The following is a 27,649-nucleotide window of genomic DNA, read 5'->3' as shown; positions in this document are numbered from 1 at the left end:
TCAATTCAATATGTCTATGCATATAGGAGCATCTCATATATGTGAATATTACACTTGATCATTGTTGGTACCTTAGGTCCATAAGAGAATGGTTTGGATTGACCAAAATATATCTTAAAAACTCATTTTTGACCATTTAAAATCTTTGAGTCGACTCATGCTTTGTAGGGGTGTTCATGGGTGCGGGTCAACCCACGAACCCGCTGACCCAAACCAACCCAATCCATAAATTACCCGAAGTAATTCATTTACAGGTATACCCAACCAACCCATAACAACCCGTATAGTTTTGGTTCGGGTATCGAGTTAGAGTTTTACAACCCGTAGATCCGTTGACCCAACCCATTGATGTTGCTTTAGTAATTTCTTATTATTTTTATTATTATTTTAAATAAAAATATAAAATTAATATCTCACTAATAACCATAATTTTTCCAAACAATTTTATTCTCCACCAATAATACTACTAGACAAACGAGTTTAAGTAATTCTAAGATTAAATGTTGTTACTTATTTTCTTTTGTATCATTTCCAACTTATGTATTTTATGGAAATAACATGTCTTATTGAAATTTATACTATTATAAAGTGTTATGTCGTGTTGGTGATTTTTTATATATATATTATATGATGTGCTTCATTGAATTTGAGTGTTATGAATGAGTATAATTGTATTGAGTTGTGTTACATTTTTTTAAAACCGAAAAAAAGAATCATAAAAAATATATTTTTTATTTGAAACACAACCCGCGAACCCAACCCAACCCAACCCATTAATGAACAGGTCGGTTCGGTTCGGTTTAGACAATGAAATTGCGGGTTGGACGACGGACCCAACCCATTAAAGTTTGAACGGGTTGGGTAACGGGTTAGGCCAAACCCGATCCAACCCAACTCGCGTACACCCTTAATGCTTTGGACCGATCGACTCATTCATGCATGTCATTTTCTTTGTAACTCACGGGTCTGAACATGTCGAGTCTTTGAGTCGACTCATTTATGGAAAAACAAGATGAGTCGACTAATCTCCAGTTTGAGTCGACTCATAACATGTTTCATTTGAATTGTGTTGCTGCGGGTCTGAACAGGTCGAGTCTTTGAGTCGACTCATTTCTGGAAAAACAAGATGAGTCAACTCATTTCCTGTTTGAGTCGACTCATTACCTGTTTTATTTGAATTATGCTGCTGCAGGTCTGAACTGGTCGAGTCCCCAGTGTGAACAGGTCGAGTGGTCGCTGATTTCACTCATTTTTCTGCTGAGTATTTTTGCTAAAAATTCTGCTGTGTTTTTTCACTTGGTCCATACATTATATATATATATATATATATATATATATATATATTATTGAGTCTCATTTTCATAAAAATAACAAGAAAAGTGAACGATATACACTAAAGTTCCTTTTCATCTTCATTCTTCATTGCATGTTTCAACAACTACACACAACAATTTTTGTTGATCATAGTGCATTGTTATGGTGATAACGTCTAAATAGGATTGTGTATCTTAGTTTGGGTAGAGGTTTTTAGTGGGGGTTTCTTGAATAAAATCTTAGGGTTTTGTCCTCCAAGATTTGGGTTTTTTTGCACAAATCTTTGCTTCATAGATTCAACTGAGTGAAAGGTTTGAAGAACGGTGGGTTCATTCGAACGAGTAACAATAATCGGAGGATTGTGAAAAAAGGTTTGTGTTCAAGCATGTCGCGTTGAAATTAGTCGAGCTAGAGTTTTGGAGAACTTGGAGTTCTTGCAATAAGGTAGCTACAATCGGAGGCTTCACGCATATCCAATCGAAATTAGTCGATCTAGAGTTTTTGAAAACTTGGAGTTCTTGCAATAAGGTAGCTACAATCGGAGGTTTATTCAGAACATTTGAAGCACTTAAGTTCAACTCGAATCAAGGGGAGAGAAGTGAATAGGATCTACAACAACACTTAGGTTTGCTTGGTGGTGATTACTTTTTCTCTTGTATAAACTTTGCAAATTGATAATAAATATCTCAATTCTAGTTTTAGAATTGGGGGCAGACGTACCCTAAGCGAGGACGAAAGGGAAACTGCCTAAACAAATTTGGTGTTGTCCTCTCTTTCTCTAACTATTTAATTTCTGTATAAATTGAATCTTGTGTGAAACTAATTGGTAATTTCATCTCGCTTAATTGTTGTGCACTAAAGTTGTTTGATAAATTGTTGCAACCACTTTGATTGTAACTAAGGAAAATTCTGAACTATCAATTCTAGTGAAACTAAGTCTTGGTGTAGTGTGCACACCAAGTGTTTGATAAAATTAACTTCACACATGTTTATCAATATTTTTCTTGTTTTCTCATTGTTTTAATTTATCATTGGTGGTGTGTATATATATATATATATATATATATATATATATATATATATATATATATATATATATATATATATATATATATATATATATATATATATATATCAAGAATTTGTGTATTTGATCGATTGATTAAGATTGTTGTTGATTAGCTCTATCTTAGTCATTCCATTAGGTTTCACGCATATCCGATCTTTCCAGTAACGAATCATTTAGATGATCGTGGTCTAAGGAGATTTCGCAACCTTTAAAAACAATTTAAAAAAGCGCTAAATTTTTAAATACCTAATATATTCACCCCCCCCCCCTTCTAGATCGGTACTATCATCTAACAAGTGGTATCACGAGCACCGGTTCATCTAGTGCTTCATAACTTTTAGAAAATGGATAACTATCCTAAAGGGGCGTACAATAGAGCGCCTATTTTCACAGGTGAAAACTACAGTTATTGGAAAGATTGTATGCGTATTCATATCAACTCTGTTGATAGGAAGGTATGGAAAGTCATCCAAGATGGTCCTATGGAAATAATTGTGACCAATGCAAATGGTGTTGTTATACCTAAACCTGAAGCACAATGGAATGAAGAGGATGCGAAAAAGTATAGATATGATTGGAAATCCAGGAATATGATCATCGCCACCTTAAGTGTTGATGAGTATTATAGGGTTTCCCATTGTACTAGTGCTAAATCTATATGGGACTCATTGCAAATTTCCCATGAGGGAACCGATGATGTCAAACTAGCTAGAATCAACACTTTGACTCAAGAATTTGACCTTTTTCATATGAAGGATGGTGAAACAATTGCTGATATGCAAAAGCGATTTTCTCATCTAATCAATCGGTTAAATGCTCTTGATAAAACTACCCCTAATGATGTTGCTACTAACAAAATCTTAAGATGTCTTAACAGGGAATGACAACCAAAGGTCACCGTGATTAGGGAAGCCAATGATCTAAGAACATTGGACATAACAACATTGTTTGGTAAGTTTCAAGAGCATGAGCAAGAGCTCATGAACCTTGAGAAACATGAAAAGATCCAAAAGAAGGAAAACAAGGATAAATCAAAGGACACCGAAAATAAGTTTATCGCTTTAAAGGCTTCAAGTTCTAAGTCATCCACCAATGATACGTGTGAGAGTGAATCAAGTGATGATGATAAAGATTCGAATGAAGACATGGGGTTGTTTGTAAGGAGGTATATTCGATACCTTAGAAAGAATGAAGTTCAACATTCAGATAAAAATCTAGTCAACTATAGAAGACAATCAAAATTCTCAAATCAAGAAGAGAGTAAGACAACTAAGTCAAGAGGCTCATGTTACAATTGCGGAAAGACCGGTCACTATAGGCCAGATTATCCATTATTGAAGAAAGACAAAGGAAAAGACAAACGTCACAAGAAATCTAGCAAAGCTAGAAGAGCATGCATTGCACGGGGGAGCGATAGTGAGCCCTCAAGCAATGGTAACTCAAGTGATGAAGAAGAAAATGTCAATCTTTATCTTATGGCTCATCAAAAGAAGAAAAAGAATGTAAGTCATTCTAAATATGATCATGTTGATAAAATGTCTTATTTTGATTTGCAAAAAGCCTTTAGTACTCTACACAATGAGGCCAAGGAAGCTTTTAAACGCTTAGCCTCAAATAAGAAGATTTTTTGATATTTAGAAAAGAAGGTTTCTGATTCCGAAAAGGAATTAGAAACTCTTAAGAAATCTATGATAGAGGCTACTAAAGGCAAAACTGAAGATGATAGGGGATTTTGGTTTAGATGGTTGTGAAACTTATCACATATGGCAAAGAGAGGTTAGAACTCTTCAAGCTAAATTAGACAAGGCTTTTCAACCTAGAGTTACCTTTGCTATTGATCAATCACATTTTAGAAGTAACATGAATAATCCTTATCAAAAATACACTTATGTGGTAAAAAATCTAGTTAGCAAAAGTAACTCTTATCCAAACTCAAATTGTCTATATTGTTGCAAGAGGGGACACACAATTGCTAAATGTCGATTTAGGAGATTTTTGGTTCCTAAAGACATTTTCCAATGGTTGCCCAAATGCAACCAAAGTTTCACTCACACGCAAGGACCCAATGAAAATTGGGTACCTCATTCCCTTATTTAATTTGTAGGTGGAATATCTTGAGGCTACAGAGAGAACATAGTTTCTCGATAGTGGATGATCAAGATATATGACAGGTGACATTTCCTTATTATTTGAATTTGTGTCTAAGAAGAAAGGATTTGTAACCTACGGTGATAATAACAAGGGAGCTATACTCGGAAAAGGTAGTGTAGGTAATCTCTCTTCTACTACTATCTCAGACGTCCTTTTAGTTGAAGGCCTTAAGCACAATCTTATTAGCATTAGCCAATTATGCGACAAAGGATATAAAGTATAGTTTTCAAAATATTGTTGCATGATTGAACATAATGATAAAAATAATGATGTGTTTAAGGGCTTGAGGGTAAATAATATATACATGCTTGACTTGAATGAAGTATCTATTACTAGCGCTAAATTTCTTGTCTCCATGAGTGAAGACTCTTGGCTTTGGCATATGCGATTAGCGCATATCAACTTTGACTTGCTAAATAAAGTAGTTGCAAAAGATTTAGTAGTTGGTCTATCCAAAATCAAATTTTCAAAAGATCACTTATGTGATGCGTGTCAAATGGGAAAGCAAACAAGGATCTCTTTTAAATCTAAAAATATTGTTTCTACAACGAGACCCCTTGAACTTCTCCATATGGACCTTTTTGGGCCATATAAAATTAAAATTCTAGGTGGAAACTACTATGGTTTTGTTATTGTAGATGACTACTCTAGATTTTGTTGGACCATTTTCTTAGCAAGTAAAAGTGACACTTTTTCCGTTTTTGAAAAGTTTGCAAAGATTTCTCAAAATAAATTGAACACTAACGTAGTTAATATCTGAAGTGATCATGGAGGTGAATTTGAAAACCACCTCTTTGAGGAATTTTGTGAAACAAATGACATTGATCATAATTTCTCCGCTATAAGAACTCCATAACAAAATGGAGTAGTGGAACGTAAAAATCGAGTCTTAGAAGAGCTTGGAAGGATTGTGATCAATTAAAATGGCCTTCCTAAATATTTTTGGGTCAATGCCATAAATACGACTTGTTATATCTTGAATATGATACTCATTCGTTCTATTCTCAACAAAACTCCTTATGAATTGTTAAAGGGAAGGAAACCTAATGTTTCACATCTTCATGTCTTTGGATGTAAATGCTTTGTGTTAAATAATGGTAAAGAAAACCTTGGTAAACTTGAATCAAAATCTGATTAAGGTATCTTTCTCGGATACTCTCAATCTAGTAAAACATATAAGGTATACAACAAAAGGTTATGTATCGTTGAAGAATCCGTGCATGTTTCCTTTGATGAATCTTATCCGAAAATTGTCGGAGAAGGTATTTTTGTTGATGGTGCAGGTGTTCCTTCGGAAAACATAATAAAAGATCAAGAAGAAAAGAGTATTGAACCCAATCCGAAAAAAGTTGAGGAGGAGCCGGATCATGTATCTGAAGAGAAATAGGAGGATCATCCAATTAATAACAATGACATTCCTTTGGAATGGAAATCTTCTAAGGATCATCCCATCAATAATATTCTATGAGATATCTCAAAGGGAGTCACCACACGATCAAAGATAAGTAACTTTTGTTATCATTTCGCTTTCGTCTCTCAAATTGAGCCTAAAAACTCCAAACACGCATTACTCGATGAACATTAGTTTTTAGCAATGCAAGAGGAACTTAATCAGTTCAAGAGAAATGAGATGTGAGATCTTGTCCCCCCTCCGCGAGGCCATTGAGTAATTGGTACTAAATGGGTGTTTAGGAATAAGTTAGACGAAAACAGAGTTATAACTCGCAACAAGGCTCGCCTTGTTGCTCAAGGGTATAATCAAGAGGAAGGCATCGACTATGAGGAGACTTATGCTCTGGTCTCCCGACTCGAGGCTATACGCCTTTTGCTTGCTTATGCTTGTTCTCAAAACTTCAAATTATTTCAAATGGATGTTAAAAGTGCTTTTCTAAACGGATACATTAATGAAAAGGTCTATGTATCTCAACCTCCCGGTTTTGAAAACTATGAGCATCCTAACTATGTTTATAAGCTTAAGCGTGCTTTGTACGGTCTCAAACAAGCCCCTAGGGCTTGGTATGAGCATCTTAGCAAGTTTTTACTAGAACAAGGATTCTCAAGAGGGAAGGTTGATATAACCCTTTTTATTAAGCGTCAAGGAAAACACTCTATTTTAGTTCAAGTTTATGTAGATGACATTATTTTTAGATCTACTAACATAAATTTGGTCAAGGAATTCTCTAAGTTGATGCAGGGAGAATTTGAAATGAGTATGATGGGGGAGTTAAATTACTTCCTCGAACTTCAAATCAAGCAACTTGAAGAAGGAACTTTTGTGAGCCAAAGGAAGTACTGCAATGAGTTACTCTAGCACTTCGATATGCCAAACTCCAAAGTAATCAATACTCCAATGCCTACTGCGGTAAATATGGACCAGGATGAAAATGGTAAGGCCGTAGATATAAAAAGGTATAGAGGTATGATATGTTCCCTCCTCTATCTTACCGCATATCGTCCAAACTTTATGTTTAGTGTATGTATGTGTGCTAGGCATCAATCATGTCCCAAGAATCACACTTAAAGGCCGTCAAGCGCATACTTAGATACCTCTGTGGTACTTCAAAGTATGGACTTTGGTTTTCTAAGGGAAGTGATTGTTCTTTGGTTGGCTACTCTAATTCCGACTTTACTGGTTGCAAATCGGATAGGAAAAGCACTAGTGGTACTTGTCATTTTTATTCAAATTCCTTAGTGAGTTGGCACAACAAAAAGCAAGTTTCTGTTGCTTTGTCAACAGTAGAAATACGTTGCAGTCGGTAGTTGTTGTGCCCAAATCTTGTGGCTCAAACAACAATTACTCGACTTCAATGTTCAACTTGAACGTATTTCCATTTTGTATGATGATACAAGTGCCATTAATCTAACCAAAAATCTTATACTACATTCACGCACTAAACATATTGAAATTCGGCATCACTTCCTTAGGGATAATGTTGAGAAAGGTGATGTTGTTTTTGAACACGTTGATAGCAAAAATCAACTTGCCGATATTTTCATAAAACCACTTGCGACAGAATCTTTCTTCCACATCCATAGGGAACTTGGTGTTCTCGATACCTCAGATCGCTTTTAAATTTATATATGATGCTTGCTCTATATCTATGCTTGTCTATTTTTTGATTAAACACATTGATAAGTGCGAGCTATGTGAGGGCATTCATCGTTTATCGTCATTGGAGGTAATATCGTTCCTATCTATTTGAATTATCTTGATCATTTATATATGTATGTACTTGTTTTATATAATGCACTTTCTTGATGTTTATTTTATGGTTTTGTCTAAGCTTAATCCATTTCTATGTTTGAAATATGTGTAAACTTTCTTAGGAATCATATTTAACATGCATTCATCATTAGAATCATTGTTGCATTTCATGTTTGCATGTTATTCTGTTTAGTTTATTTGTCTTGGAACTTATGTTAAACAAACTTGGCTATGTAGTGTACTAAATTTATTTTTCTAGTCCCGTGTCATATTTATGATTATATTTCTTACATTAACTTCATTTTATGTGAATGGTTGTTGATGTTAATCTGTTGCAAAGTGGCTGATTACGTGCTTATGAATATATTTTGATTCCGGTTGACCTTGTCCTTGTCTCTTTTTGATGTTGTCAAAGGGGGAGAAGTAATGGAAACATAGCTTATGATTATGATAGCAGAATTTTTCAAAGGAATGCATAAAATCAGGGGAATGATGTCTATTAAAGTACGTGATATATGGAATATTGTGCCACGGTTTGTCATCATAAAAAGGGGGAGTATGTGAGGGAAAAGGTTCTTAGTCCTTATTTTAATGATGTCAAACCTTTTAGTAGCTCATACTGTGTACTTTGGACGATGCCATCATATCATAGAGTGCATTCATTCTTTAACATGCTCAAAGTATCAATTTAATATGTCTATGCATATAGGAGCATCTCATATATGTCAATATTGCACTTGATCATTGTTGGTACCTTAGGTCCATAAGAGAATGGTTTGGATTGACCAAAATACATCTTAAAAACTCATTTTGACCATTTAAAATCTTTGAGTCGACTCATGCTTTGGACTGGTCGACTCATTCATGCATGTCATTTTCTTTGTAACTCACAGGCCTCAACAGGTCGAGTCTTTAAGTCGACTCATTTATGGAAAAACAAGATGAGTCGACTTATCTCCTGTTTCATTTGAATTGTGCTATTGCGGGTTTGAATAGGTCGAATCTTTGAGTCGACTCATTTCTGGAAAAACAAGATGAGTCGACTCATCTCTTGTTTGAGTCGACTCATAACCTGTTTTATTTGAATTGTGCTGCTGCGGGTTTGAACAGGTCGAGTCTCCAGTATGAACAAGTCGAGTGGTCGCTGATTTGACTCATTTTTCTGCTGTGTATTTTTGCTAAAAATTCTGTTGTGTTTTTCACTTGGTCCATATATATATATATATATATATATATATATATATATATATATATATATATATATATATATATATATATATATATATATATATATATATATATATATATATATATATATATATATATATATATATATATATATATTCTTGAGTCTCATTTTCATAAATATAACAATAAAAGTGAAAGATATACACTAAAGTCCTTCTTCATCTTCATTCTTCATTGCATGTTTCAACAACTACACATAACAATTTTTGTTCATCATATTGCATTGTTGTGGTGATAACGTCCAAATAGGATTGTGTATCTTAGTTTGGGTAAATGTTTTTAGTGGATTTTTCTTGAATAAAATCTTAGGGTTTTGTCCTCCAAGATTTGGGTTTTTTTGCACAAATCTTTGCTTCATAGATTCAACAGAGTTAAAGGTTTGAAGAACAGTGGGTTCATTCGAACGAGTAAAGGTAACCAGAGGATTGTGAAGAAAGGGTTGGGTTCAAGCGTGTCGCGTTGAAATCGGCCGAGCTAGAGTTTTTGAGAAATTGGAGTTCTTGCAATAAGGTAACTACAATCGGAGGTTTCACGCATATTTGATCGAAATCAGCCGAGCTAGAGTTTTGGAGAACTTGGAGTTCTTGCAATAAGGTAGCTACAATCAGAGGTTTGTTCGTAACGTTTGAAGCACTTGGTTCAACTCGAATCAAGGGGAGAGAAGTGAATAAGATCTACAATAACACTTAGGTTTTCTTGGTGGTGATTATTTCTTCTCTTGTATAAACTTTGCAAATTGATAATGAATATCTCAATTCTAGTTTTAGAATTGGGGGAAGACGTACCCTAAGAGAGGACGAAAGGGGAACTGCCTAAACAAATTTGGTGTTGTTCTCTCTTTCTCTAACTCTTTAATTTCTGCATAAATTGAATCTTGTGTGAAACTAATTGGTAACTTCATCTCGCTTAATTGTTGTGCATTAAAGTTGTTTGATAAATTGTTGCAACCACTTTGTTATAACTAAGGAGAATTCTGCACTATCAATTCTAGTGAAATTAAGTCTTAGTGTACTGTGCACACCAAGTGTTTTCTAAAATTAACTTCATATAAGTTTATCAATATTTTGCTTGTTTTCTCATTGTTTTATTCATCATTGGTGGTAGCTATATCAAGAATTTGTGTATTTGACTGATTGATTAAGATTGTTGTTGATTAGCTCTATCTTAGTCATTCCATTTGGTTTCACACATATCCGATCTTTCAGTAATAGATCGTTTAGATGATCGTGGTCTAGGGAGCTCTCGTAACCTTTAAAAATAATTTTAAAAAGCGCTAAATTTTTAAATACATGATCTATTCACCCCCCCTTCTAGACCATACTATCGTCTAACAAACTTATCGGGGGTTGGCCCTAATAAGGCTTAAGAGGAGGCAACTCACACTAGAGGTGCTCATGCACCGTTTAGCTTTTTGGAAACCATTTATAATGCTCATGTGAAGGGGGATACTGATGTCGTAGGTGATGATCTGCAAGTTGAGGTGTTACCTCTTATTCTTGGGTGGCACGTCTATATTTGAGGACAAAAGTGCAACATATGTCAATGTGGTATACCTCAAGTATTTAACAAACCTGACTGTGACTCACGAGTACAACTTGGGGGGCACCTATTTGGTCTACCTCTACTCGAAGTTGGGCGAGAGTTGCCTTTGGAAGACAAAGCAGTTGACGGGGTATTGCACGCTGCTTACAGTAATTTCTAGTTACTAATATTTTCATAATTCATTTGTTACACTTATTTTCAATATTGTATCTGCAACGTTTTCAGGGATGGATCATCTCTCACTTTCCTCGCATCACCGGGTAGAAAGATACGCCTAATTACACAGAGGACTGACCTCATATAACCACTTTTATTTTGTACAGTGGGAATGGTGCGGTCGAGTAATTCCGAGTCTCTCTTGACCGCATGGTATCAGATGACATTTGCTTCTGCCCATACAAAGATCGCTGCCAAACACGCCAGTTTGACGTTATTTCCTTATACTCCTGCTAGTTGGGATGTGGGGCATCTCTTATGTATCCCCATCTTTCCGAGCGAGCGATGCCCCAGTTTGGCTACTTATAGATTATTCCGAGACCTCCCTAGGAGTCCGTTCATCCTGGTATGCGCCACAGAGATCTACAGGCGATACTAAATGATTTTGAGAGTCACTTGGTATCAAAGGAGTATCGTCGGGAGCCAACTCATGTACACTGGACTTCTGTCGAGGGATACATGATATGGTTCTATAGGGTGTCACACCCTACCATGACACCAGGCACTCTTGGATAACCACCTAGGCTAGTTAACCAGAAGGTACTTAAGGCTCGGGATGAGCAGGCAGAGAGCGTGGCAATGGTATGTCGACATATTAGGGAGATGAGTAAAGCAGCCATAGAGTCAAGACTCTTTGTGGATGGAAACCCGCAGTTGTCCCTAGTGGAATGCATGGTTTCCGAGTCACAGAATGTCGTGCAACGGCGGAGGAGGTAGGCAGTTAGACATATCCAATAGTTTATATTAGGATGTATAATTTTTTTTGGTTATTTTCGATGTATTTTTGGCCAAATGTTATGTAAGAACTATCTTGACTTTTTTTTTATTTATATATGAATTTTCACCCTCCTTTAATTTTAATATAACAGAGTTTTAATTTGATTTTACATTAATATAAGTTAATATAAGTTGTCCTCATAAAAATTTAATTTTTGGATAATGGTGTTGGTCAGATATTGTTCAAAATATGATTCAGAGAGAATTCCAGAGATACTTCTCCGAATACATCAAATAGTCATACGTAGATGCATCTCCGAATCATAATTTGATCACAAATGTGATGAATCTCAAAATAATATATTTTAGTTGTAATTTGGATGCGTCCGAAAATGCATCTCCAAACATCTGATGATCAGTTTTGAATTTTCAAAAATATGGGAGGTACCGCTGAGAATGGAAAAAACATTGCTCAAATATATCTCATCTCATCTCATCTCATCTCATCATGGAAAACAGCTCTAAGATTTTTTCGAACATGATCTCCAATAATTACAAGTTCAATGGAAATATTCCAATATCCACCACATTCGTAATTTGCTTATGAAATGGTATGTCTAAATCAATCAAACTTGGCAAGAATGCAATAGAAATGCTGACTAATCGGGGAAATTTAGCATTTCTCTAGGTGATTTAGAGGTTTTGAGTTTATAGAACCCTCTTAATGAACTTAAAAACTCCTTTTAATAATTTTTAAGTGGCTTATTAGAAATGTTAGCTTATTTCATAATTTTCTTTCTTTAGGCTATCTTATAAGATACTGGAATAATATCAGACATCTTTACAAATTCTAGAATATTTGTATTCATTCATAAATTACTGGAATAAAATGACCTATATTTACAAATTCATAGATCAATTTTGTAACTTGTTGTTTTTCTTTCTTTCGTAAAAGAAAAAATTGTACAAAAGATTGTGATTTGATGGGGGTACATTCGGGTAAAAAAAACTACAGTATATGCCCTTTATTTAGTATTAACATTTGCAATAATTTGTTTTTGATAATCAACCGATACACTTTTGACTTTTAAAATGTACCTTTTACTTTAAAATGATTAAAACTCAGCTGTTTAATATAACTTTAATATAACTTTAAAATAACTACTCCTTCTACTATTCAATTGACAATTTCATATAAATTAAAATAAATAAATAAAAAAAATTATATTTTTATTAAAATATCCTTATTAAATATTAAAAATGATGAAAATAATATTAATTAAAAATAAAATTGAAAAAAATATATTGAAAATTAAAATTGATCATTTATTATAAATGGATCAGTAATTATGAGACAGGAAGGAATATCATTTAAAATTTTTACACAAAAATTAAAAAATACAATAATATTATCATAAAATATTACACTTTTACTAAATTAATTCTATTAATAAGTTAGAAATAATGTAAAGAGTAACCGTTAAAGGATATATTTTAAAAAATAACAATAATTTCTACAAAACCACGATCATTTTAAAACAGAAGGAATAACAAATTAGTAATAGTTAACACTCTTGCCGAGACTTGAATCCTAGACCTTCAACTTCTTTTAACCCTTAACTCAAGTATTTCAAGTTGAAACTATCCCTCCCACTCCGACTTTAAAAATGCTATAGCATGTGAATTCAATATTTAAAAAAGTAAGGATGCATTATTATTATTATTTTGATAAAAAAAATCACTACCAAACATATGAGATATTATATCATTATTATTCCCTGTTTCAAAAATGCAACATACTTTATATATATATTGGGAGAGCAGAGGTAGTAAGTAGCTAATAAAGAAAGAAGGAAATGGTTGTGACAAAAGTGACCAGAAAGTGTTGAATCAGTGTATCAGACAAACAAAACAGCAACATGGAAGGAACTTCTTCTGCAGATCTTCATCATCATGAATCAGATATAGAGCTCATTGCTCCTGAAAACATCACAAAGTTAAGCGTTGCTGAGTCTAAAGCTGGCACCTATGTTGACCATAACAAAGAAGAAGAAGCAGCAGACTATGTGGAGGTGACCATGGATATTCAAGGTAACTCTGTTGCCTTACACAGTATGAAAACGATAACAGAAAGTGACATGGGAGAAAGTGATCGTGAGAAACTGTGTTTGACTGGGAAGAGGTTGGTGAAGAAGAAATCTTTTGGTGCTTCAGTGGTTCAGAATGCTACTATTCGTATAAAGCAGCTGAAGCGTTTGGCATCATTTGCGAAACCAGAACCAGCAAAACGATTGGAAAGAACCAAGTCTGCAGTGGCTCATGCTCTCACTGGACTCAAGTTTATCAGCACGACCGATGTTGGTGCAGGATGGTCTAAAGTTGAGAAAGAGTTTGAGAAACTTACTGCTATCACGGATGGATATCTTCCTCGCGCTCTCTTTGCTAAATGCATAGGTATGCCAATTCTACAATATTGCTCCAAATGTTTCTGCTGTCTCTTGGACCACGATTATTTGAGTTGCATCAGCTGTATTTGACAGTAATTCTCTGCAATATCAAAGATTGTAGCGACCAAGTGATTAAAATTTGATTATAATTATAGAGTAATTTCTAAGTGTTTCTTTGGATTTAATTGTAGGATTGAATGCGGAGTCTGAGGCGTATGCAGAGAAGCTTTTTGATACTCTTGCTCGGCAGAGAGGTATTCAAGGGGGCTTGATTAACAAGATCCAGCTTAGGGAGTTCTGGGACTGTATTTCTGACCAGAGCTTTGATACTAGACTCAAAACATTCTTTGACATGTAATTATTTCTTTTAGTTAATGTAAATGTCTAGTTGAATGCTTCGTAAACATATCACTGACATTTGATTTGGATTGCAGGGTTGACAAAGATGCAGATGGAAGAATCACTGAGGAGGAGATAAAAGATGTATGGTATCATAGTATTATTAAAGTAGTTTTCTATCAGCCAATTTTTTTCTTGAATAATTTTTGTGTTTTCTGCGATTCTGCTCTCAGATTATATGTCTGAGCGCCACTGCCAACAAACTGTCAAACATTCAGAAACAAGCGGAGGAATATGCAGCTTTGATCATGGAAGAACTAGACCCGGATGACACGGGATATATTTTGGTAATAAAACGAAAAAATCTACACTGTCATGTCCAGGTTAAGATAACTATTTCAATAAAATAGGATTGTGACCTTAATCATTTGGCCATTTTTGTAACAGATAGGGAATCTGGAGACTCTCTTATTGCATGGACCAGAAGAAAATACAAGGGGAGAAAGTAAGTACCTGAGCCAAATGCTAAGCCAAAAGCTTACGCCTATATTTGAGGAAAACCCTATTAAGAGGTGGTATAGAGATACCAAGTACTTCTTCCAGGATAACTGGCGAAGATCTTGGGTGTTTGCGCTGTGGATTGGTGTGATGTTAGGTCTATTTGCCTATAAATTTGTGCAATATAGAAGAAGAGCTGCATATGAAGTGATGGGGCATTGTGTGTGCATGGCAAAAGGTGCTGCTGAAACACTTAAACTGAACATGGCAATTATCTTATTGCCTGTTTGCCGAAACACCATCACTTGGCTCAGGAATAAGACCAAGCTAGGCGCTTTCGTTCCCTTTGACGACGGCCTCAACTTTCACAAGGTAATTTTCACTTCTGATTTTTCCCTCAAGAGTTGCAAGAAAAAAATACACACATTGTTTTTGGATTGTAGCAGCTTTCGCAAGTGACAGGGCATGAAATTAAGAGTATTTTTGCAGATGATAGCTGTGGCAATATCACTTGGTGTTGGGATTCATGCTATTTATCATCTCGTTTGTGATTTTCCTCGCCTTCTTCACGCAAGCAATGAAAAGTACAAGCTGATGGAGCCTTTTTTCGGACATAAACCATCGAACTACTGGTATTTTGTCAAATCATGGGAAGGAGTAACAGGGATCCTAATGGTTGTGCTAATGGCAATATCCTTTACACTGGCCAATACTAGGTTCAGGAGGAACCGCACCAAACTACCTAAACCGTTTAATAAACTCACAGGTTTCAATGCCTTTTGGTATTCTCATCACCTCTTCATCATTGTCTACGCCCTCTTGATTATCCACGGAACCAAACTTTACCTAACCAAAGAATGGTACAAGAAAACGGTTAGTAGCATCAGTTAACCCCTACTCCAGTCATTTATATAATTGATTCAGACACATAATAATATTATTGTGTGCTTCTCTAGACTTGGATGTATCTTGCTATTCCCATCACCATTTATGCATTGGAAAGGCTTACTAGAGCACTTAGATCGAGCATCAAGTCGGTGAAAATATTGAAGGTGAGTAACAAATAATTATGATGAAATATTATTCATATGATACGATATGAAGACACATGTTTCTCTGAGTAAGTACTTTTGGCAAGCTTAGAAAGTATAAAGGTCTCATTCCATTTTCATTTCATTGGCAAATTTAAAGGTTGCTGTATATCCTGGAAATGTGTTGGCAATTAATATGTCAAAGCCTCAAGGATTTAGCTATAAGAGTGGACAATACATGCTTGTCAATTGTGCTGCTGTGTCTCCACTAGAATGGTATGTATTTGTTTTTTTTTTGTTGAAGAAACATGTTCTATATGAAATGTGCCATCTAAAAAGCATCACATAACCTTAATTCATTGTTTATGCATTTTACAGGCATCCATTTTCTATAACTTCTGCTCCTAATGATGATTACCTTAGCGTTCACATTAAAATACTTGGTGATTGGACTCGGGGTTTGAAGGCCAAATTCTCAGAGGTGAATATTATTATTATTATTATTTATATTTATATCATGTGGTGTCTTGTAATTAACAAGCTTATTGTTTTTGTTTCTTTCAGGCGTGCAAGCCAGCCAACAATGGACAGAGTGGACTTCTAAGAGGAGAATGTTTGAAGGGAGAAAACAGCCCAAGGTATGCTTTACTGTTTTTGTTTTTGCAAGTAGGTTTTTTTCTTCTATTTTAAATATGTGATGATGGGTAACATGCAAAAACTATAGTTCTGCTTCAGAACTTAACATATTTTAATGTTATAAATAATTGTTAATAGTTTATTAAGAAAATCTGACTGTGCAATAATTGACTACGGCTTTGAATGACTTTGTTTGCATATACAACAACAACAATACAATTTATTGAAGAACAAGTTATTTAATGTCATGTTGTTGAAACGGCTTTTTAATTATTAGTATTAATAGGGACAGAATTACCACCTTTTAATTATTGTTAGATCTAGATGTTCATTTTCGGTAGTTTGCAAAGGGACTGATTATAAGATAGCAAGAGTGTATGCTAGAGAACCACCTTCATTAGTTACTGATATCGCAGATCCAATAACTGAAGAACGAGTTTGAAATGAATTAAGAACATGTTTTTTGTTTTGTTCAATTCGGTTTGGTTGTCAATTTATCGTTGCTGAGATTCCAAAGGCAACTTGACACTTGCCCTGCTTTTATAATCAAATGATTATGTTATTAAGGGGCCAACAAGACTGACTGTTATCTTGTTTTTTTCTGGACGAGCTGTGGTTGTCATCTGAACTTTGAGGGGGGAAAATATATTAGGGTGATAAAGACACTTTTTGACAATTTATGCATGCCATACAAACTCAAGCAAATCCATATTTTCTACAAGTATCTTAAGGAGTCTATATTTTTTATTTGTCAACTTTTTTTAAATATTAATTGTTTGTTGTTTGTTGTTAAGTAGGGAGATAGACCTATGACTTTTCTATCATTTAAATTCTAAGTCCCTCCTCCAAACTACTAAACTACTAGTATTGTTGTTTATGTTGCTTTTGAGATGCATATTATCTTATGTTGTAACTTTTAAGTTGTAACACAAAAAAGAAGAGATAAGAAGATATACATTGCCCAAAAGATGTTTCTCAGGCGGTGGTGATGATTGGAACCAATCATTTAAAGACTTATGAATTTCCTCTGCCATGCATATTACTTAACAATTGCTTTTCAAGTAATTATATGTACATCTCTTTTGTTGAATGACAAAATAATGATTGTATGTTATGATTATGATATTATGTAGCACTTTCCCTAAAGTTTTGATTGATGGTCCTTATGGAGCACCTGCACAAGACTACAGAGAGTATGAGGTGGTTTTACTTGTGGGGCTAGGAATAGGAGCTACCCCAATGATAAGTATACTAAAGGACATGGTCAATAACTTCAAAGCCATGGAAGACGAAGATGGGTTTGCAATGGAGGAAGGATCACCGGTGACAAACAATCATAAAGACACTCGGTTCAGTGACTTCAAGACAAGAAGGGCATACTTCTATTGGGTGACAAGAGAGCAAGGTTCCTTTGATTGGTTTAAAGGGGTGATGAATGATGTAGCTGAGGAGGACAGAGGGGGATTGATTGAGCTACACAGCTACTGCACCAGCGTATACGAACAGGGCGATGCTCGCTCTGCTCTTATTGCTATGGTGCAGTCTATAAACCATGCAAAAAATGGTGTGGACATTGTGTCAGGCACTCGCGTCAAGTCTCACTTTGCCAAACCCAATTGGCGATCTGTTTACAAACGCATTGCACTTAATCATCCGGAAGCAAGAGTTGGTGAGTTCCCACTTCTTGAATGCGACAATTGTTTTTGTTTCTTTCTTGAAAACTAAAAGTTAGTAAAAAAAAGTAATCAATGATCGATAATATGATTTGGAAATTGGAATCCAAACTTCAAATATGCCTCTAGAGGGTTAATTTAAACATAAAAAAGGAAAAGGTCTCTTTGAAGTGAGGGTGCTTGCTTTTTATCAACATCAATCATGCATTAACCTTTTTTTTTATCGTATTTCATTAAAACTAAGCTTATCATCATATTGCAAATAATAATGCAGGGGTATTTTACTGTGGGCCATCCACCCTGACCCACGAGCTTCGCCAGCTATCGTTGGATTTCTCTCATAATACATCCACGAAATACGACTTTCATAAAGAAAATTTCTGATAAGATGAAAATAATTGAGGATTACGGTGAGAGCTAGAACTCCACCAAGATGACTAAACAATTATCATGTATTGTCTCCACCTTTCTGTCGATAACCTAAAGTGTGTTTCTACTTTCTACCTATGGTTGGGATGGTTTTAGTTAAGGATCAAGATATACGTGGATGGTTTGGTTGTGAGTTGGCTACCAAATACTAAAGGTGTGGTAAGAATAGGATGGCCCCGTCAATAATTTATAAGCGTGTCGTCATGATTGTAAATTTAATACATTAAAGGGAAATAGATGACCACGACAAGGATTTTTTTGTTTGTTTTGTTTTTCATTCATATTGTGATCTCAAGATAAGGGACCAGGAAGAAAGTAAACGAGAAAGGAAATAATAAGATGCAGTGCAATTAATAGTTCATGTTTTAATTGATTTTGTAATTATTTTATTTTATTTTATTTGGTAAGTTTTGTAAAATTGATGAGAAATTTAAAGTAAAATAATTTCTGATCGCAAAATTTTTTGACCTACCATAAAGGCGAAGCTTATTGTTGAAATTAAAAGTTGCAAGGAGTTGTTATAGGTGAATTGAAGAGTTTTCTTCATGAGTTTGTTTTCATCCAATGTATTATGACACAACCAAAGTACTATGCACCTTATTAAGACTTCTACATATCGTTCAAGATCAAAGCATATTGATATTAGAGTTCATTGAGTCGTGATGTGTTGAACTTCAAGTGATTAGATAACACTGCTACTAGTATGTTAATTGTTAACAAAACTGCTAAGCATTTTCACACTTCTGATTCCTTGGAAAAGATGTATAGTGATTAGTTATGAGTGCTATGGAGAGAAGTAGATATAAAAATTTAACAGAATTTATTAAGTGGAATCTTGAGCCCACTCAAAAAAATGTATGCATTTTAGCGCTTCCGATCCATTAGAAAACATGTTTCATGATTAGTGGGCTCTTTTTTAGCAGCAAAATAACTCGTGGGATGGTAAAAAAGGGAAAAGGAATGTCCTGACCTTATAGACCTTTGAACGATTATTTTCATGAAACGCCGAGTTATGTTTTTTTCATCTTTGCTTTCTTTTCTGCCTCTGGAAATTTGGTTTCAATAGCTGGCTGCCGACTATGACTTGTTCTGTATTTTGACTTGGCTGGAATGGTATTAGAGGCTTCTTTGTAGGCACGGTTTTATTTTTCACACAACTTTCATTTGAAACGGGAGATGCCTTCTTTCCTTTCAATGGCCTTGGAACCTCTAATCTCTCTAAAATCCTTGAAGTTTCCTTGTCTAGCTGTCTATTACCATTTCGCGGTGCTATACTTGATTGATCCAACTTGGCTTTGGGCAAGCAAGATGGAGAGTACAACTTGGGCTCTTCGCTTACAACCAATTGCTTCCATTCTTCTGTAATATTTGCCATGGTTCTGTCATCTTGATCCGTAATATCCATAGACAAAATTTCCTCATCCACAACAACGACATTATTTGCTGATTTTGCTCTCCCGATCACCTCGGATGAAGGTTGTTGACTTGAGCTTAGTTCAGAAAACGCACCATCCTTTTTGGGAAATACTGACCTACAAAACATCATTAATAAATAAAATACAAATCTTTGAATGTTTGGATAACAAACTAAATTTGCAACAATGATTCATTGAGAATAACAAGCCGAAAAAAAGGAAGTCTACAATCAAAATATTAAGTCATCTTTTATCTTAAAGAAAATTAAAAGCATAAATTCTCAAATCTTGTAGTAAAAATGTTCATTCTAATAAAAAAGAGTCAGTTGCTAAACCTGGCAGCATCTGCTCAAAAGCGCAAGCTGTTAATTCTTATATCTACTTCTTTTTGGAAAAAAAGAGGTTTGTTACGTGTATTCTCAAGCTCATGCATTGTCATTTGTTAAGCTGCATGCAGAAAGTAGAAACTCACCCCAATTGTAGGCTTTCTTTGACAAGCACGTTTAGTTTTTGATGAAAGCCTCTTTCATGCAACAGCGGATCATAATCTGTTACATCAATCTGCAAGTAAATTTTGGTTTCAATACTCCAAAAAATAAGGAACTTATTCAAGTTTGTGAATATTTATGTGATTCAATTTGAATTCAAAATATAAAGTTTAGTCTGCAGAAGTTTGCCAAGCTATCCCCACATATCAGTCTATAATTCCATAATTCCACGGTCCATCTATCCCCACATATCAGTCCATAATTCCACAACTCATCAACTACAACACCTGCCAAGCTGAAATTAACCAAACGATCCTAAATGGTACCCATGATGCTTACTTCAGTCAGGAGCAGAGCAGACACACAAATGTTAGAGGCAAGACGGTTGGATAGGATAACATACCTAGATATAAAAGGATAGGAGAGAAAGCCATAAGATGGCTCACAGATTTTTAAGGAGAGTATAACATTTAAGGGGGTGCCAAATGAATAAAGGAAAATTCATTCTTTAATCCCTGTCTCTAGGAACATGAATGACATACAAAACAGTACAGCCTTTGGGAGAGAGTGATTGAGGAGAGATTAAGAGGAGAAAATCACGTCACAAAAAAAACAATTTGATTTTATGTTGGTAACATTGATCATAGAAGTCATTTACTTGATTTTCTGTTGTTAGTAAAAGGTCCAAGGAACCTTGGTTTTCAGATTCACCACTAGTACCCAGACTTCAATTTATGTGCTTTAGCTAGTAAAAATTGGGCAGATTGTTCTTAAACTAGACATTCTGTAATTGGCTACTGCACTTCCTTTGGTAGCAACCTGATCTACGATTGTTCGCTCTAGTGCCAGGGACATGTCTTATGCTAAATTGTCACTACCAAATTCACTGGGACTTCCTTTTTCACTAGAGACATCAGTTTCCTTCTGCTAGATCAACCTACACTCTTATTTGCCAACTTGAGTGTCTCACATCTCAAAGTCAACCCAATGTTTAACTCCCGCTCTAAACAATCAAGTTGACTTACTTTTCGTTGGTAAAAAGTAACACAGGATTGTAAGTCACCAAGTTTGTTCCACCTGCATCGCAACTAGCAAAGATTTTTAAAAACCCCTTGTCTCAAACAAACTTCCATTAGCTGCAAACCAAAGGCTAACCAACCACCAGTCTGTCTAGTTGAAAGGACGTGCAAATGAAGGAGACAGTGCTTATCGAATAATATCTTAATATTCTATTTTTTTTTCATGTTCTGTTATATTTTGTTCTGTTGGTAAAGTTTATCTCCTATTTTAGAGTATCCAACTTTTCTATTTCATAAACATATTGACCATCTTTGGAGTTCAGCCAAGTCAACCTTTCTTCAATCCTCTACAGTGAACGGGCAATATTTTCTCAGATAAATTCAGATATGCAGAGCTCCCAAAACATTAAAGAAACCTAAATGTAAAATTTTATGCATGAGGGGTTTTCTTATTCTCCACAAATCATCCGCACAAAATAACGCCCACATACAATTTCTTGTCTGTATCAATAAGTCGATCGAAGGAAAAAAGGAACAAAAAAAAGGTAAATTTCAGTGTAGATGTTTAAATCACACCTTTAGCAAACAGGCTTGAACAGAGTTCTCTACATCCTTATTGACTGATGGATTAATTAATCGGTTGTCAGGAGCTTGTTTGACTTCTTCTGCCCCTGCAAGGCGCTGCATGTTTTATGGATGATGAAAAGTGGTGAATCATCATCAACGTGTATGTTAGGAACCCAATATACATTCTACTTCATTGTAATGACACTGCATGGTTGTTGTTATTATACTACGTGCTAATGTGCGGAGGCGGAGATTTAGAGGGATAAAGAGCAAAAACTAGTTCTCACCCTCATAAGCATTGGTCCATTATCTGATGGCTGCAGAATGTAGTAACAATGATAAGGAGCCTCTGTCATTGTTTCTAAATCACAATTTGAAGAACATATCAAACCCTGGTCCATTGAATGTAGAACACTAGCAAGGCCTTGAAAAACTGTCAAATCATAATCAAGTTAGGAAAAAAAATAAACTTTGAAGAATTTGACCAATAAAAATTGAACAGCAACAATTCAGGACTAATGACAATGACACTGGTGATAGAATTTCAATGAAGAAGGAACCTACTACTCACGTTGAGCATTCATGTCTGACTGATCAGTATCATCGGAATTGGTTTCGATCACATGATAAGAAGATGCAGTCACGACAAATGAAGCCCCCATTATTAGACCTGCATTAAAACTCAAATCAGAAAACTCAATTTTTTTTGTAGCCAAACCACAAAGAGGGGTAAGAACAAGACACTGGGTGCACCAAAATTGCTTAATCAGTCTCAGTAGTACATCATAAAGAGAAAAGAAATCGGTATGAAATAGACTTTATAAAAGTGAAGCAAAAAAGAAAAGAAGTGAAAAAATGGTGTTTTCTTTTTCTCCCATAGGCCATTGATATAAATGTTGGACAGGTCAATTTGATTGTGCAAACACTCAACCAAGCAGCAGTTTGTACAGGTTGCGTTTGTACAGGTTGCATTTTAACTGAATTTAAAATAACAAACAAATTCTCGTTGCATATGATATTACTATTAACAAAAGTTATAAATGAAAGGCAATAAGCAAATACACACCTTCATCAAGAGAAGCCAAGTTTATCCTCTCAGTAACAGTTACGGTGATTGGTGAATAAACTGGCATAAGCTTCAGGGAGTTATGGAATGAGGGAAGAAACAGAATAGTTTTTTCCCCAACTAGAACAGAATTTTCATTAACATCAATTGTTTCCAGGTTGGAGCCAGTGACTGGACAGGAAAACATGTTGAGTTTTTTTTCAGCATCCCCTAAAGGAATGCCATGGCATCTGCATGTCTGTAAAATTCCAATAATTATTCTTCCTTTTCCTTTAAATGAGTTGAACTTGTTATTATGAAAGAAAAAGACGATTATGGTAGGTAAGATATTGCTCCAGATTTTACAATAAATGGTGTAGAGGGCATTCAAAAGATACAATTATTTTGGAATTAGACCAATAATGAAAATAATCAATTGAAGGTGGAATTAATAAATGAAACGATTTTTCCTGAGTAATGATGTCTTCATGTTTCTTAAATATTTCAGCTGGGGTTTACCTAGTGTACAAATGTTATTGAAGGTTTGACATTTTTTATTCAAAAAAAGTTTCCTATATATGTAATTTTCAAACATGGTCAGCGTCTCCAGTTTTCTTCTGGAATTGACATAACCAAAATTGAGCAGTTGATTTCTCCAACAACTATACACAATACTTACTGTCTATACAGTTGTGGAGATAACTTTTCTAATCTAAACAACCAACATAAACATACTATTTCTCAACAAAAGTACACACATCTACCAAAATTTGGAATGGTTATTAATATTCAATATAGATTGGACACTCCATTACCTGGCATTGACTGAAGCAGTTAGTTATTGGATTGACCGGTGGAAGCAGGTTGCAGAATATATGGTTCACAGAATCTATAAGTTTGTCCTTGAAAATGAGACGTGCTATCAGGGGCTTGTCCATGTCATCTTTCAAAAACTGCACCCATCTTTTAACCAGGCCATTGAATGATCTGAAATCTGCAATGTTTTAGACAATTCCCATAAATTCCTTAAGTGTGATTTTAGAAAAATAGTCTACTGATTTCATGACATCTTTTGTTTCTGTGTTTCTCAAAGCTAGTGCTATGATGCGCGTTTTTTGCACGTGATCTAGTTCTACCAAGAGAATCGCAAAAATAAATAAATGAAAACTTAGGGGTTAAGAAAAACTTTAGAAGCATAAAATCATTCATTTAAGTGGAAGAAAAATGGAGTATGTCGCGTGTAAGTTTAGTAAGGGTATACTAATTCTTCCTTACAGGCAAAATTGGAGATCATTTTATATAGCAAATCACTTAGTCAACGTAACTTGGGTTCATTGTACAAAATGAGGCGGGAACAGACAGAGATTTAAAAATATAGAATTAAAACATGATGAAACAGAAGAGTGTTTTGCATACTATTGTGATAGAAAAGTACCACTTCAGCTTAAGGAAATGGTTTATCTAGAAAGCTGTAAAATGTGTGATGCTGTATGGAAGTGATTGTAAACAGTAAAGAACCAAGAACAAAATAAGTTCAGTGTTATAGAGATGATAACGATATGATGGATATGTGGAAACACAAGATGAGATAGGATTAGTAATGAATGTATTAGAGAATGTTAAGTACCTCCTATATGAAAAGAGATTACATAACCTCATCTTAAGTGTTTGGTTTGGGCACTTACGTATGAAGAAGACTTATAAAAGCTTTGAACAAAGATGATTAAATCAGATGAAGGGTAGTTAAATAGTAAAAGATAAGAGGAGCTAAGAGAAACTATAGGCCAATAATTTGTCATTAGACATAACTTACGATAAGACATTATGGTGTCATGTGTTATGTGTAGCCAACTCTATCTAGTAGGATAACTTTTCTAATTGTTGCTATTGTACTTCTCAAAGCTAAAGCTCAAACTCCATATCAAAAAGCATTTGGAAAGAAATAAATTTTGGTCAATACACGTTGTGAGAGTTCTTGACCTGTGATGTAGGTCTGAACTGAGCAATTATCAAGATGAGAAATTGAACGACGGAAATTGTTAATGTTTTCACGCGAATCAATCAGATGACTTGACTTCAGCTGAAATACAGCAAAATCAACTGAAACACATTTATCTGCAGCATCCTTTCAAAATGAAAATAAAAACCAATTTAATATCTTTTAGACAAAATTGAATTACACAACTCAAAGAAAACAAAAATCATATCATGAATACAAACGCTCACCATGAGGCTCTTCTGCATTACAGAACCTACATCTTCAGGCAAGATTGAAGTTATGACTATCACTTTTCTCTCAATATCTTTACCTTGCCAAGAATACAATACTCGGTCACTCAAAACATCTGAAATCATTACATCTGCAAATCAACCATCAAAGAACTGTCAATGCCTTATTTCAACCGGAAAAAGGCAACACACAAACACACAAACACACAAACACACACACGCACACACATACCAGATATGTTATCCATATCAAACAGATAGGCATCTGATGGCAAGCTGTTAACAGCATGGTGAAAATCGCGCAGGTTGAAATCTCCCACGGGACGGTAAGCGATAATCAACTACATTACCAGCAAATTCACTCACTCGTAGGGATCATAACACAAACACGTCTAGTGCATTTCGAATTTATCAACCTAATCGCGAATTGTAAAATAGTTCTCAGTACCGAAACATTACCTCGTCAGAAGAAGTGAAACGATTCTTGACGACATAGCACAAACCGATTCTATCACTGAGAGTAGCAGATTTGCGCGCAGAGGAAGACGAACTCGAACTCGAACTCGAAATGGCGTAGAAATTAGCGAGTTGAAGTAGCGACTGAAAACGAAAAACACGAACGAACAACGAAAAATTGCCGATCTATTAGGAATGATGAAATTGCGCGGGTAATTTCATGAAATGGGAGAATTTGAAGATTATAGGGAAAACAAAATTGATTGAGAATGTATGATGTACCTGCTTTAGGTCTGGTAGCAATGGAGGTGCCAAGGTTCGAAGATCAAGAACGAAACACAGCTGAACCATTTTGCGTCTCCAACGATGGCTCTCTGGTTTGGCGCGAAATAGAACTTCAAGTCTGGCCGAGATATTTAAACTTGAGGAGTGCGAAAGTATTCAAATTTTAAAATTTAAACAAAATTAATTGTATATTTGATGTATTTAGGATGAATTTGAATTTTCTTGTATATAGTGTGTCTCAAGTTTAGAATTCAGACAATGTTAATCATGTATTCTTTTGGAAAGTCACTCAAAGTTCAAATTAAATTTTTTTCACTATCATATATGGATTATAGAGGTAAAAATATTAAGTTGTGGATTTTTACTACAAAATTTAACGGTAAATAATGTATGTTTATCACATATTTTAAATATTATTTTTTAAATAATTTGTAATTTTGTCAGAAAGTTATTAAAAAAAATTATTAAATTTTTTTTCTAATTAAGGTAAGATTGTTTTAACATCGCAATTACAACTTTTAATATATAGAAATTTATTTATAAACAAACGATCAAATCACTATAATCACCGTTTTTAGATGAGTTGGTCTCCAAATTACCATCACCACCTATCTCCTTTTTCCACAATTAAATAGATAACTGTATTGTTCGACCTTCCTCGATCTATTTATTTAATTAAAATCAAACTCTAACGTAGTTTTGTTTTTGAGGTTTTTTGTTACTACTGTTCTATATTCATTTATTTCTGTTCAACATAGCGGTTGATGTTGTCTCTCAAACATATGGAGGTATAAATTATAATTCACATTCAATAATTATTGGTAAGAATTTGCACTCTAGATCTTTTAGTGTTTGTGGTTATATCCTAAATGCTTATATTCTTAACTATGATGTTATTAATTATAAAACGTTTGATTCTACATTACTATTCTCTTATACTTCATATTTAAGAATTTCTTATATTTTGTTGCTAAAGGCTCTAATAGCAATTTGTCAAATGTATTAGATTGTTGCAAGTAATATTGTAGTGAGTATCATTAAGTATTAAATAAGAAGACTAAAATTAATATTGAATCTGTTATTTGTTGAACAAAAAGGTTTTTTTGAGTTTGAGAGATTTAACGACAATGGATAACATTGATAGTTCTTACTTAGATTACCATGGATGATTCTTACTTAGATTTTCTCTTATACTTCTCGTTTGATATTGAAAATTAAAGTCATTGTCCTATGTAATTACTAATTCCCAAGATTTTTAATCTTAATCCTTAGATGGTGGTAAATTAGAATATTTTTCAAGAAAATTTTACCTTATTCTCCTATACCCTTATATTTTATAAAAAAAATATCAATTTTGCTCTTGTATATTTTTAACTAATTTATTATTTTAAAAAAAATATTTTTTAACTTTTATTTTGTGTTTCGGAAGATTTTGCAAAAGAGTTTTGATATTCAATTTTTAAATATTTTTTATTTTTATTTTATATATCGGAAGACTTTTCAAAAGAGTTTTGATAGTTAGTTTTTAATATTAACTTTTATTTTGTGTTATCGAAGACTTTAAAACAGAGTTCCTATAGTCCATTTTTAAATATTTTTTAACTTTTATTTTGCGTATCGAAAGACTTTG

At 34.4% G+C, this 27,649-nt stretch overlaps 2 protein-coding genes across 2 annotated transcripts; one reads left to right on the top strand and one right to left on the bottom strand.

The window, feature by feature from the left end:
• Positions 1–13,232: 13,232 nt before the first annotated feature.
• On the top strand, positions 13,233–18,884 carry LOC127101393 (respiratory burst oxidase homolog protein D). Its single transcript, XM_051038785.1, has 12 exons — positions 13,233–13,916; positions 14,101–14,263; positions 14,344–14,392; positions 14,482–14,595; positions 14,696–15,118; positions 15,236–15,619; positions 15,703–15,798; positions 15,938–16,053; positions 16,156–16,258; positions 16,342–16,415; positions 17,547–18,082; positions 18,361–18,884. Exons 1-12 carry the CDS (start codon positions 13,382–13,384, stop codon positions 18,468–18,470), a joined length of 2,703 nt encoding a protein of 900 aa, XP_050894742.1. The 5' UTR covers positions 13,233–13,381; the 3' UTR covers positions 18,471–18,884.
• A 476-nt stretch (positions 18,885–19,360) lies between these two features.
• LOC127101394 (uncharacterized) lies at positions 19,361–26,174 on the bottom strand. Its single transcript, XM_051038786.1, has 12 exons — positions 26,017–26,174; positions 25,738–25,878; positions 25,511–25,619; positions 25,276–25,409; positions 25,030–25,174; positions 23,865–24,043; positions 23,071–23,308; positions 22,576–22,674; positions 22,292–22,437; positions 22,014–22,118; positions 20,403–20,491; positions 19,361–20,047 (listed from the first exon to the last, which is right to left on the bottom strand). The coding sequence occupies exons 1-12, from the start codon at positions 26,083–26,085 to the stop codon at positions 19,537–19,539; spliced, it is 1,965 nt and encodes a 654-aa protein (XP_050894743.1). The 5' UTR covers positions 26,086–26,174; the 3' UTR covers positions 19,361–19,536.
• Positions 26,175–27,649: the final 1,475 nt, after the last annotated feature.

The sequence above is a fragment of the Lathyrus oleraceus genome, chromosome 7 (assembly GCF_024323335.1).
Source record: "Lathyrus oleraceus cultivar Zhongwan6 chromosome 7, CAAS_Psat_ZW6_1.0, whole genome shotgun sequence".
Taxonomy (NCBI): Eukaryota; Viridiplantae; Streptophyta; class Magnoliopsida; order Fabales; family Fabaceae; genus Lathyrus; species Lathyrus oleraceus.
Note: the sequence above shows the minus strand (reverse complement) of the source record. Positions and strands in the feature narration are given on the sequence as shown.

Bases quoted from the DNA above. Each gene is read 5' to 3' on its own strand.
- LOC127101394 (XM_051038786.1), bottom strand. From the start codon at position 26,085: ATGGTTCAGCTGTGTTTCGTTCTTGATCTTCGAACCTTGGCACCTCCA. The intron at 25,175-25,275 runs GTGAGCGTTTGT...TCATTTTGAAAG, and splicing joins TAATGCAGAAGAGCCTCATG to GATGCTGCAGATAAATGTGT. The intron at 20,492-22,013 runs GTGTGATTTAAA...ATTTACTTGCAG, and splicing joins TTCAAGCCTGTTTGCTAAAG to ATTGATGTAACAGATTATGA.
- LOC127101393 (XM_051038785.1), top strand. From the start codon at position 13,382: ATGGAAGGAACTTCTTCTGCAGATCTTCATCATCATGAATCAGATATA. The intron at 13,917-14,100 runs GTATGCCAATTC...ATTTAATTGTAG, and splicing joins TCTCTTTGCTAAATGCATAG to GATTGAATGCGGAGTCTGAG. The intron at 15,799-15,937 runs GTGAGTAACAAA...GCAAATTTAAAG, and splicing joins AGTCGGTGAAAATATTGAAG to GTTGCTGTATATCCTGGAAA.